At 46.8% G+C, this 12,118-nt stretch overlaps 1 protein-coding gene across 2 annotated transcripts; it reads right to left on the bottom strand.

Moving 5' to 3' along the window:
• Nucleotides 1-2,007: 2,007 nt before the first annotated feature.
• LOC117970953 (nitric oxide synthase-interacting protein-like) lies at nt 2,008-7,831 on the bottom strand. 2 transcript variants are annotated; one of them, XM_059021546.1, is made up of 10 exons: nt 7,814-7,831; nt 7,324-7,449; nt 6,367-6,435; nt 5,569-5,674; nt 4,768-4,849; nt 4,182-4,317; nt 3,820-4,007; nt 3,375-3,562; nt 2,862-2,970; nt 2,008-2,271 (listed from the first exon to the last, which is right to left on the bottom strand). In XM_059021546.1, coding segments are annotated over exons 2-10 (951 nt in total). In that variant the 5' UTR covers nt 7,325-7,449; nt 7,814-7,831; the 3' UTR covers nt 2,008-2,199. The 2 variants fall into 2 exon arrangements, with proteins under 2 accessions (XP_058877529.1, XP_058877530.1); XM_059021547.1 differs by lacking the exon at nt 7,814-7,831 and having other exon boundaries at nt 7,324-7,467.
• Nucleotides 7,832-12,118: the final 4,287 nt, after the last annotated feature.

Raw genomic sequence — 12,118 nt, 5'->3', positions numbered from 1 at the left:
AGGGGGGGCAGAGAGAGGGGGGGCAGAGAGAGGGGGGGCAGAGAGAGGGGGGGCAGAGAGAGAGGAGGGCAGAGAGAGAGATGGGGATAGAAAGGGGAGGGGGCAGGGTGGAGGGGCAGAGAGAGAGGGGAGAGAGAGAGAGGGGGCAGAGAGAAGGGGCAAGGGAGGCAGAGAGAGGGGGGAGGCAGAGAGAGAGGGGAGAGAGAGGTGGCAGGGAGGGGGGAAGGCAGAGAGAGAGATGGGGGATAGAAAGGGGGAGGGAGGGGCAGGGTGGAGGGGCAGAGAGAGAGGGGAGAGAGAGAGGGGGGGCAGAGAGAAGGGGCAAGGGGAGGCAGAGAGAGAGGGGAGAGAGGGGGAAGAGAGAAGGGGCAAGGGGAGGCACAGAGAGAGGGGAGGCAGAGAGAGAGGGGAGAGAGAGGTGGCAGGGAGGGGGGCAGGAAGGCAGGGGGGGACGGCAATGTTCTTAATACTAAATATATCTGAGAATTTCATAGCTGATGGCAGTACCAATCTATCTGCGATGTCTTGAATGGAAATTTTGAAATCGAAATACTGAAATATATTGAAATTTCCCTGTGGCGTGCGGCCGGTGGGCGGGGCTTTAACCTCGAGCTGTACTCTGATTGGCCGGCAGGATGAGAAGCTGACGAAGGAGGAGATCCTGAATAACTGGAACATGTTTGTGGGGAGCCAAGCGACCAACTATGGAGAAGACCTGACGAAGAAACACGATGAGCTTTAGCGAGAGAGAGAGAGAGAGAGACCTCTGCGGCAATATAGAACTACAGCTCCCAGCATGCCTCTGCACCTGCGACCATGGCGAGGGATGCTGGGAGCTGTAGTTCCTTAATTACAATGAGATGTCCTGTGGTCTCGTATCAGAAACTGCACAGACCTCTAGACAATATATAACTACAGCTCCCAGCATGCCTCTGCACCCGCGGGCCATGGCGAGGCATGCTGGGAGCTGTAGTTCTTTATGCTGCGGTCTCGTATCACAAGCGATACGGACCTCTATTACGACACATCATGTAAAGAAAGCATCGCGATTCATCGAGACACAGTGAATCGCTCCAGCCCTGGCTATAGGACTACAGCTCCCAGCATGCCTCTGCACCCGCGGCCATGGTGAGGCTTGCTGGGAGCTGTAGTTCTTTATGCTGCGGTTTCTCGTGCGCTCGTCCGCATCTCGGGTTTTATAAATGTTTTGTATTTAACAAAGGGTTTTTTTTTTTTTTTTGGTTACAAAAATTAATAAAATACAAATAATGGGGGACGAAGAGTGTTGTGTGATTCTAATTCATTTAATATCGCAGAAATCTTGCCCCTATGTTTTACCAGACCTCTCTGTGCTTTACAATGCTTCCCTCTGCTTTACCAGACCTCTCTGTGCTTTACAATGCTTCCCTATGCTTTACCAGACCTCTCTGTGCTTTACAATGCTTCCCTATGCTTTACCAGACCTCTCTGTGCTTTACAATGCTTCCCTATGCTTTACCACACCTCTCTGTGCTTTACAATGCTTCCCTATGCTTTACCAGACCTCTCTGTGCTTTACAATGCTTCCCTATGCTTTACCAGACCTCTCTGTGCTTTACAATGCTTCCCTATGCTTTACCAGACCTCTCTGTGCTTTACAATGCTTCCCTATGCTTTACCAGACCTCTCTGTGCTTTACAATGCTTCCCTATGCTTTCCCAGACCTCTCTGTGCTTTACAATGCTTCCCTATGCTTTCCCAGACCTCTCTGTGCTTTACAATGCTTCCTTGTGCTTTCACTGTAGGAAACTTACCTTGTCTCTCTTATCAGTTAACATGTCCAGCTGACCCCCATCTCTTGCGTCAGTAAACTGTTAAGTTGAGCCTGCTTCTAAAGAACTACACCTCCCATCATCCCTCATTGTTGCTGCTGGTTCAGAGGCATGCTGGGAGCTGTAGTTTTTGTCATATTGCACAGCTGACCCAGTCTCGTATCCTTTACACAATAAACACAACTCAGCCTCGGTATTGTGTGAACTCGTAAACATTTATTACATCTGTAAACTGTGGTCTGAATCTCTACGGACATTTCTACATTTACAACTGAAAAGTTCTCTCATGAAATTATATTTAAAAACTAAACATTCTGGGTTCCTCTCCCAGTAGCAAATCGCTGTGGGCGACTGGGATCTCCGACTGGGAGCGCTGGTCTGGTCTCGCTCACACTTGCATGACTGGTCGAGATTCTTTAGCCTTCAACTCAACCCCAGAACCAGCAAATCCAGTACCGCCCTGAGAGAGAGAGAGAGAGAGTCAGAAATAGACACAGACTCTAATGACAGACACAGACAGACACACTGACTCTCAGACAGACACAGACTCTCAGAAACACACAGACTCTCAGACACACAGACTCTCAGACACAGACAGACACACACTGACACTCAGACAGACACACAGACTCTGAGACAGACAAACTCAGACACACACACAGACTCTCAGACAGACACACAGACTCTCAGACAGACACAGACTCTCAGACAGACACACAGACTCTCAGACAGACACACGGACTCTCAGGCAGACACACGGACTCTCAGGCAGACACACGGACTCTCAGACAGACACACAGACTCTCAGACAGACACACAGACTCTCAGACAGACACACGGACTCTCAGACAGACACACACTCTCAGACAGACACACACTCTCAGACAGACACACACTCTCAGACAGACACACACTCTCAGACACAGACTCTCAGACAGACACACAGACTCTCAGACACACACACAGACTCTCAGACACACACAGACTCTCAGACACACACAGACTCTCAGACAGACGCACTGACTCTCAGACAGACACACAGACTCTCACTCTCTGCAGGACGATGATGTCACTGTCTCTCAGCTTGGCTCCGCTCACAGGGTCCAGCATGTCTTTACGAATCAACTTCTCAACACATTCCAGCGTCACCACAGCACCCCTGAGAGAGGAGAGAGGAGAGGGGAGAGAGAGGAGAGGAGAGGAGAGGAGAGAGGAGAGAGGAGAGAGGAGAGAGGAGAGAGGAGAGAGGAGAGGAGAGGAGAGGGGAGGAGAGAGGAGTAGTTATAGTATTGATAATTCCTGTATTGATGATGCTACAGTATTGATGAAGCTACAGTATTGATAATGATTCCTGTATTGATGATGCTACAGTATTGATGAAGCTACAGTATTGATAATGATTCCTGTATTGATGAAGCTACAGTATTGATAATGATTCCTGTATTGATGAAGCTACAGTATTGATAATGATTCCTGTATTGATGATGCTACAGTATTGATGAAGCTACAGTATTGATAATGATTCCTGTATTGATGAAGCTTCAGTATTGCGGATTCTCTCACGAGGGTCTCAGCACGGCGCAGGGCACGGCGTTTCCGAGCACGTCTCTCGTCACGGCGCACACATAGCGGTCCTGCCGCGTGATCAGAGACACGCGGGACAGAGACGGGTCGAGACGCGTGAACCGAACTGGAGTCAGATCCTTCAAACGCAGGGGACGCCCCGACATGGGACAAAACACGGTCTTCACCTGAGAGGAGAGACAGGAGAGAGAGGAGAGAGGAGAGGGGAGAGAGAGGAGAGAGGAGAGGATAGAGGAGAGAGAGAGGGAGGAGAGAGGGAAGAGAGGAGAGGAGGGAGGAGAGGAGAGAGAGGAAAGGAGGGAGGAGAGAGGAGAGAGAGGAGAGAGGAGAGAGGAGAGAGAGAGAAATAAATTGATAATATCATTATAATCTCCTCTCCTCCCTCTTCTCTCCCCTCTCCCTTCTCTCCCCTCCCCTCTCTTACTGGTTTCTTGACGGCACTCGGCTTTGCCTCGGGGGTCAGTGATGGGATCCAGAAGCTGGGAAGCTGCTTGTCTTTCAGCTCCGAGGAGCCGCCATCGCTGCTGCTGCTGGGAGTACTGGGAGTACTGGAGTAACCAGAGGAACCAGCAGAGGAGCTGGAGCTACAACTGGGACCAGAGGAGGAGGAGTCTGAGAGGAGAGAGGAGAGGAGAGAGGGGAGGAGAGAGGAGAGGAGAGAGGAGGGGAGAGATTGAGTTTCCTATAAAACTTGATAAAGATATCATGCAAAAGACAATGATACACACACACTATCTCTGACACCCTCTCCCTCTCCTCTCCTCTCCCTCTCTCCTCTCCTCTCACCTGTCTTGAAGGGGTTCAGTGGTTTGGTGACGATGCTCCCCTCTTTCTTCAGGAAGTTTTGAACCCGAGACTCCTTCGCGGCTCTGGAGAGAGTTTTCAACTCCTCCCCCTCCGCCTTCAGCTGCTTCTCATAGGCCTGAGAGAGAGAGAGGGGGAGGAGTCACAGTGAGCCCCAAACCAGAGCTGGTCTGCTCGACTCAGTTTAGTTTCAGGGACTCTGATGAAGGTTCTAGATCGGGTCTGCTTGACTCAGTTTAGTTTCAGGGACTCTGATGAAGGTTCTAGAGCGGGTCTGCTTGACTCAGTTTAGTTTCAGGGACTCTGATGAAGGTTCTAGAGCGGGTCTGCTTGACTCAGTTTAGTTTCAGGGACTCCGATGAAGGTTCTAGAGCGGGTCTGCGTCACTCAGTTTAGTTTCAGGGACTCTGATGAAGGTTCTAGAGCGGGTCTGCTTGACTCAGTTTAGTTTCAGGGACTCTGATGAAGGTTCTAGAGCGGGTCTGCGTCACTCAGTTTAGTTTCAGGGACTCTGATGAAGGTTCTAGAGCGGGTCTGCGTCACTCAGTTTAGTTTCAGGGACTCTCACCCTGGTTTTTTTGGCGATCTCATTTTTTTGATGCAGGATGTATTCCAGAATCGCTTCTCTCTCAAACAAGAACCCGTCCGGACTGAGAGAAGAGGGAGGAGAGGAAAGAAAGAAATGAAAACTACAAATATTAATGCTGCGATGTTTTTAAAATCCCACAAGACAACGAGACGCAGAGAGACACACACACACACACGCACGCGCGCACACACTCAGAGACAGACACACAGAGATGCACACACGCACACACACACACACAGACACACACACGCACGCGCACACAGACACACACAGACACACACACGCACGCGCACACAGACACACACACACTCAGAGACAGACACGCTGAGAGACACACACACACACACACACACAGACACACACACACTCAGAGACAGACATGCTGAGAGACACACACACACACACACAGACAGACAGACACTCAGAGACAGACACACAGAGATGCACACACACACGCACGCGCACACAGACACACACACACAGACAGACAGACACTCAGAGACAGACACACAGAGATGCACACACACACGCACGCGCACACAGACACACACACACACAGACAGACAGACACTCAGAGACAGACACACAGACACACACACAGACACACACACGCACGCGCGCACACACACACACTCAGAGACAGACACACAGAGGCACACACACGCGCACACAGACACACACACACACACGCACGCGCGCACACACACACACACACACACACACACACTCTCACACACACACACACACACTCTCTCTCTTTGCTCGGCTGGTTTCACTCACGTCACGACAGGGTCCTTGCAGGGCTGCAGGGAGAGGGAGCAGCAATCGAAATCCTTGATCGCGTCTTTACCCAGCCGAATACTCTGAGTGCCATAACCAGAGACAGCTGAGAGAGAGAGAGAGAGAGACAGAGAGAGAGAGAGAGAGAGAGGGGGGTCTATCATAACCAGAGACAGCTGAGAGAGAGAGAGAGAGAGAGAGGCAGAGAGGGGGGTCTATCATAACCAGAGACAGCTGAGAGGAGAGAGAGAGAGAGAGAGAGGGGGGTCTATCATAACCAGAGACAGCTGAGAGAGAGAGAGAGAGAGACAGAGAGAGAGGGGTCTATCATAACCAGAGAGAGAGAGAGAGAGAGAGAGAGAGAGGAGGGGGGTCTATCATAACCAGAGAGAGAGAGAGAGACAGAGAGAGGTCTATCATAACCAGAGACAGCTGAGAGAGAGAGAGAGAGAGAGAGAGAGAGAGAGGAGAGAGAGGGGTCTATCATAACCAGAGAGAGAGAGAGTGAGAGAGGAGAGAGAGGGGTCTATCATAACCAGAGACAGCTGAGAGAGAGGAGAGAGAGAGACAGAGGGGTCTATCATAACCAGAGAGGAAGGAGAGAGAGAGGAGAGAGAGAGAGGAGGGGGGTCTATCATAACCAGAGAGAGGAGAGAGACAGAGAGGAGAGGGAGAGAGAGGAGAGAGACAGAGAGGGGTCTCTCGTACTTATGGACACACGCAGACACACAGACAGGCAGGGGGTGAGAAGGAAGAGAGGAAAGGAGAGGAGAGTCTTCAATAGAAACCGTCTCTTACCCGTATCCTTTTTCTTCTCGTGGTACGTGTAGACCGCACCCGCTGTGCAGTTCTTACCATGACGAGTCACTGAGAGAGAGAGGAGAGAGGAGAGAGGAGAGAGAAGAGAGAGGAGAGAGAGAGAGAGGAGAGGGGAGAGAGGAGAGAGAGAGAGGAGAGAGGAGAGAGGAGAGAGAGGAGAGAGGGGAGAGAGGAGAGAGAGGAGAGAGGAGAGGGAAAAGGAAGAGAGGGAAGGTGAAGGATAAGGAGAGAGGGAAACGTTTTAGTAATGTTTAACGTTTCATTCATAGAACTATTAGGGGGAGAGATTTATATTAAGGGGGCGGCAGGTTTGAGGTCTAAAATAAAGCAGCTTCTGTGTATTTATACCGAGCATCAAAAGCAACGTATCACTATTAGAACACATTTATTTTCGCAAAATAATAATAATACTAATAATAATAATACTAATAATAATAATAATAATAATAATAATAATAATAATAATAATAATAATATATGTGTGTGTGTGTGTGTGTGTTATTGTTAATTTTCTAGTGTGTGTTTAAATGATTTGTCAACGTGGGAGCCTCCGTGTCACGCTAACCAATAAAGTTTATAATTTGTCTCTGGAAAAATTGAAATAATAAACTCGAGAAAAGACGCTGCCGCCGGCAGATTCTCTATTTTATATATCATAAAGCCAATCACCGACACGTTTGTTCATAAAAACAGATACACATAATTTAACAGGGTTGAAAAAAACACGAAACATATTTACAAAAGGGTGTTGTTTATTTGAAGAATAATATAACAGCCTTTGCTACAAACTTTGTAAACAAATAAATAAAACGGTTTTCTTTAAAACACACGCCGCTTTTACACCGTGTTTACCCGTCTGGTGTGACACAAAACAAACAGACTCGGGAGAAATGTTTAAAAATAACCGATTTTAAGAAATTGAAAATAGTTTCTTACTTTTTGTTTTTGAGATTCGAGTCAAACTGCGTAGAGCGAAACCGGGTGCAGCGCGATAAGCCGTCCCCGTTTAAAGGAAACCGCGACAACCCAACTTCGGTTCCGGATTGAATGTGGTGAACAAAGCTGCGGTTCACAAAAACGAAAACAAAATAAATATTATTTATAATAATTAGGTATTTTTTATTAGGTTTTAAGGTTTAAATGGTGAAAGCAACGATATTTCAGGACGTTTCAGACAACAAAAACAATGTTTGTTTGTGTGTTTGTTTTTTAAAAGAATTCTGCGGATTATTATTTATTTAATAATATAATTAATACATTTTTTTTTTTTAAAAAAACGTCCTGAAATAATTTTGTGTGGCTCCAAAACACACACACACACAAAATATAGAATCACAGGGAGGTGTAACCGACAGCGTTTTAAAAATAAATACTATACATAGTACGTAAATAATTATTTTTTAAAAAACAAACAAAAGTCTTTCACATTCAATATTAAACTCTTGCATCGGGTTTATAAATGCTGCTACAGTTCGGAGCTATCTGCGCATGCGTCCCGTCTGCCTCGGACTCCGATGGGGGGGGGGGGAGCGCTTTGTGATTGGTTACAGATGACATCATCCCCTCTTCTCGTTTTGGAATCTTGAGCTGGCATTACCTCATGGTTTAGAACGCGGTGGGCGGGGTTATGTACGGGAGCGCCTGCAGGTCGCGTAAGAAACGCTATTGTTTTTATTAATAATAATAATAATAATAATAATAATAATAATAATAATAATAATAATAATAATTTAAGACGGAACTGAAACGGGAGAGAGAGACATATAGATAGATAGATAGATAGATAGATAGATAGATAGATAGATAGATAGATAGATAGATAGATAGATAGATAGATAGATAGATAGATAGATAGATAGATAGACAGACAGACAGATAGACAGAGAGATAGATAGAGAGATAGATAGATAGATAGATAGATAGATAGATACTTTTTACTTTTTGAAAAAACTTTATTTAACAATTAAATAAAATACACAAAATCAATATTTATAAAACAGATATCATCACAAAATCAATTCAGATCCACCCAAGGTGAACAAAACAATACATAAAATATTATGAACACATAAAAATTCACATCACAGATACTCCTCCAGATCACCATCCTTAACAGCACACAACACACTGTCTACACACCAGACTTCCTCAAACATTGCTATATTATGCATTGCTTTATAAAAATTAAAATCCAGTCTAACCCGTGTTAATACAAGCATTCTAAAAATGACAAAAGGATCAGTATTTAAACTGTCATTCATTTTGTTTTTTCTGCTCTTTAGAATTGCTAATTTGGCCTGTCCAATAAAAAAATTCACCAGCTGGATTGAGTACTTTCTCTTTTTATAATACTTAACACCAAAAATAAAAGACACCTCAGAGAACACAAAACCCAATCCAGCAAGCAATTCCTTCAGAGCAGCAAACAGAGGTTTTAATCTGGTGCAAAACACAAAACAATGGTAAACAGTTTCCCTTTGTGAGCAAAATGGACAGGAATCTTTCACCTCAGGGTTTATGATGCTCACAAAGGAGTTAACGGCAATGATGGTATGTAAGATCCTCCACTGCAGATCCCCCGATCTTTTTGGCAGTGGTGGCTTATACAGGGTTCTCCAAGCTGGCACTATCTGTTCCGCCACCCCCAGCTTCTCTCTCCAGTGTGTGTCTGGTATTGCCCTGAGCTGCTGCTGGTAACGGCCCTTTACACACACCCTATACAGCTGTTTCCCCTCTACTGTACACAGAGGGAGATCTCTCAGAGCCTCTACAGTCAGTAAATAACCCTGCTCATCAGAAGCCTGACTGATCGCTGGGGACACTAACAGTGATGGAAAGGGGGAGTCCGTGTGCGGAACTCTCTGTTCCCTAAACAGCTGGTTTAAGAGCTCCAGCCCCTCACCGGGGAGAGCGGCACGCACCTGGGCAAGGAAAAGCTCAGCAGTGCGGACAGACCGCATCCCCAGGGCAGATGCTAACCACTGAGGAGTCACCCAGCTGTAGGTGTTGAAATCTAAAAGGGCTTTAAGCTTTACAACACCTGCCTTCACTAACCTATATATAAAAGTAGCAGACTGAACAATATCACACTTCAAGAAGGTATTATATATTAACGGCTCTTCTAGGAGCCAATCAAGGCTAATGTTTCCAGTGCCCCTCTGCTCAACACGCACCCACTGCCATGCCCTCAACAGGCTCCTATAATAATCTGGCAGTCGGTCCATCTCCAGTTTACCCATTTCTAACAAAAAAAGACTCCTATCCAGACCCAGCCTCCCCACCTGCTGCAGGAAGGCACAGGCAAACTGCCTCCACGGGAGGTCCTCCGTGCAATACAGCAGCCTCTGCAGGGCCTGTAACCTAAAAGCCTCTGTCCTGCTAGAAAGGTCTATGAGTCCCTGCCCCCCCTCAGCCAGAGGCAGGTACAGCACACTCTGTCTGATCCAATGCACCCCATCCCAGAAAAACTCCAACATCACAGCCTGAACCTGTTTCACTAATGACTGTGGGGGCTCCAAGCAGATGAACCTGTGCCACAAGCTAGAGGCCACCAAGTTATTAATAATAAGTACCCTACCTCTATAGGAGATCTGCGGAAGCAGCCATTTCCACCGCTGTAACCTGCCTTTCACCTTCTCCACCATCCCCTCCCAATTTCTCTGCACTGTGCTGTCATCCCCAAGATGGACACCCAGATAAAGGAGCCCACCCCTGCTCCACTGCAATCCAGCAGGTAAAAATGGAGGACGACAACCCTTCCAGTCACCCAGAAGCACTGCACTACTCTTATCCCAGTTTACTTTAGCAGATGACAGCTTCTCAAACAGTCTTTGACAGGTGCCTACACTGTCAACATCAGTTTGGTTGTTAACAAATATAGCAATGTCATCTGCATAAGCTGTTACCTTCACTGGTTTACCGGGACACTGAGGAATGGACAGTCCAGTCAATACCCTCCTCAGCTCATTTATAAAAGGCTCTATTGCTAAAGCGTAGAGCATACCAGACATGGAACACCCCTGTCTAATACCTCTCTGAACGGGGAAAGGGGCGCTTAAGCCACCATTGATTTTCAATAGACCAGAAACGTCACCATAGAGCAGCTGAACCTTCTCTAAGAAACCGGTCCCAAACCCAAAAGCTTTAAATGCCCTCCACAGGTAGAGGTGATCTACCCGGTCAAAAGCCTTTTCCTGATCCAACGACACTACACCTGCATTGAAACCAAAAAGCTTGGAGGCTGCCAGTATATCTCGAACTAAAAAGATATTATCGAAAATGGATCTGTCTGGAACGCAGTATGTTTGGTCTCCTTGCACCACCCGCCCTATCACAGTCCTGAGACGGTTTGCGAGGGCTCTGGAAAGGATTTTATAATCGGCACAGAGCAACGACACAGGTCTCCAGTTTTTAATATTACACAAATCTCCCTTTTTAGGGAGAAGAGTGATGACCGCTCTTCTGCAACTCTGAGGCAGAACTTTATCCTGCACACTCTCCCTGAAAACATCCAACAAGTCCTCTCCCAGCAGAGACCAGAACTTTTTATAAAACTCCACTGGGAGACCATCAAGTCCAGGTGTCTTCCCATTGTTCAGCCCCTGCAGGGCATCAGAAAGTTCAGTCAGTGTCAGAGGACTTTCCAGCCCCTTGGCTTCCTCCTCAGGCAGCTGAGGAAGGTCCTGCAAGAAACGCTGTGATTCCCCAGTTTCCTCCACCGCCTCTGCTGTAAACAGGTCCTTATAAAAACCCACAGCCAGCTTCCGGATCTCTGCGTGCTCCCTGAGCTCCTGCCCAGCCGCTGTCCTCAGGCAAAGAATCACTTTTCTCTGTGCACTCTTTTTCTCCAGCCCAAAGAAATAGTGAGTGGGTGCATCCATCTCCACTAAGCTCTGGAAACGCGATCTCACCAGAGCCCCCTGCACCTTTACGTCCAGCAGATCCGCTAACCCCCTTTTTTTACATTTTAGGCCCTCAATCAGCCTTTCGTTTGGGCTGGACTCCAGAGCTCTCTGGAGCTGTAGGATGTCCTCCTCCAGCTCTCTCATGGTTTTATTTAAGCTCTTTGTGACGTTTCTAGTATACTGCTGACAAAAAGATCGGGTCTGCACCTTCCCTAGATCCCACCATTGCCGCAATGAGGAGAAGTCTCTTTTTTTACATCTCCATCTCTCCCAAAAAAAACTAAAAACTTTCCTAAAATGCTCGTCATTAATCAAAGCAGTATTAAAATGCCAGTATGCACTTTGTATTCTCAGAGAGGGGAGCAACACACTGGCAGAAACTAAACTGTGATCTGACAGGCTTGTGGGGCTGATAAAACAAGATTTAAAAATGTTTAAATTATGTTTAACAGTATAAAACCGGTCCAATCTAGCCATAGAAACATCAGTGCCATGTGTTTTGACCCATGTATATTGTCTATCCTTTGCATTAATGTTTCTCCACACATCAACTAGTTCCATATAGTTTTCAATTCTAACCAGCTCCCTGGCAGACTGAGGATGTGGCTCAATGTGATTCCGATCTAATCTACTATCAGTTGTGCAATTAAAATCCCCACCTAAAACTAACACCTCATCGGTTTTACATCCGACCAACATACCTTCAAGCCTCTGGAGGAAGCTTACTCTCTCCCTACCATCAGTAGGTGCATACACATTAACAAAAACAAAGACTCTGCCTTCAACAACCGCTTGGACTCTGAGTAACCGTCCTTGTACGACTTCAC

Source organism: Acipenser ruthenus, unplaced genomic scaffold (genome assembly GCF_902713425.1).
Source record: "Acipenser ruthenus unplaced genomic scaffold, fAciRut3.2 maternal haplotype, whole genome shotgun sequence".
In the NCBI taxonomy this organism is placed as follows: Eukaryota; Metazoa; Chordata; class Actinopteri; order Acipenseriformes; family Acipenseridae; genus Acipenser; species Acipenser ruthenus.
This window is presented reverse-complemented; position numbering and strand designations above follow the sequence as displayed.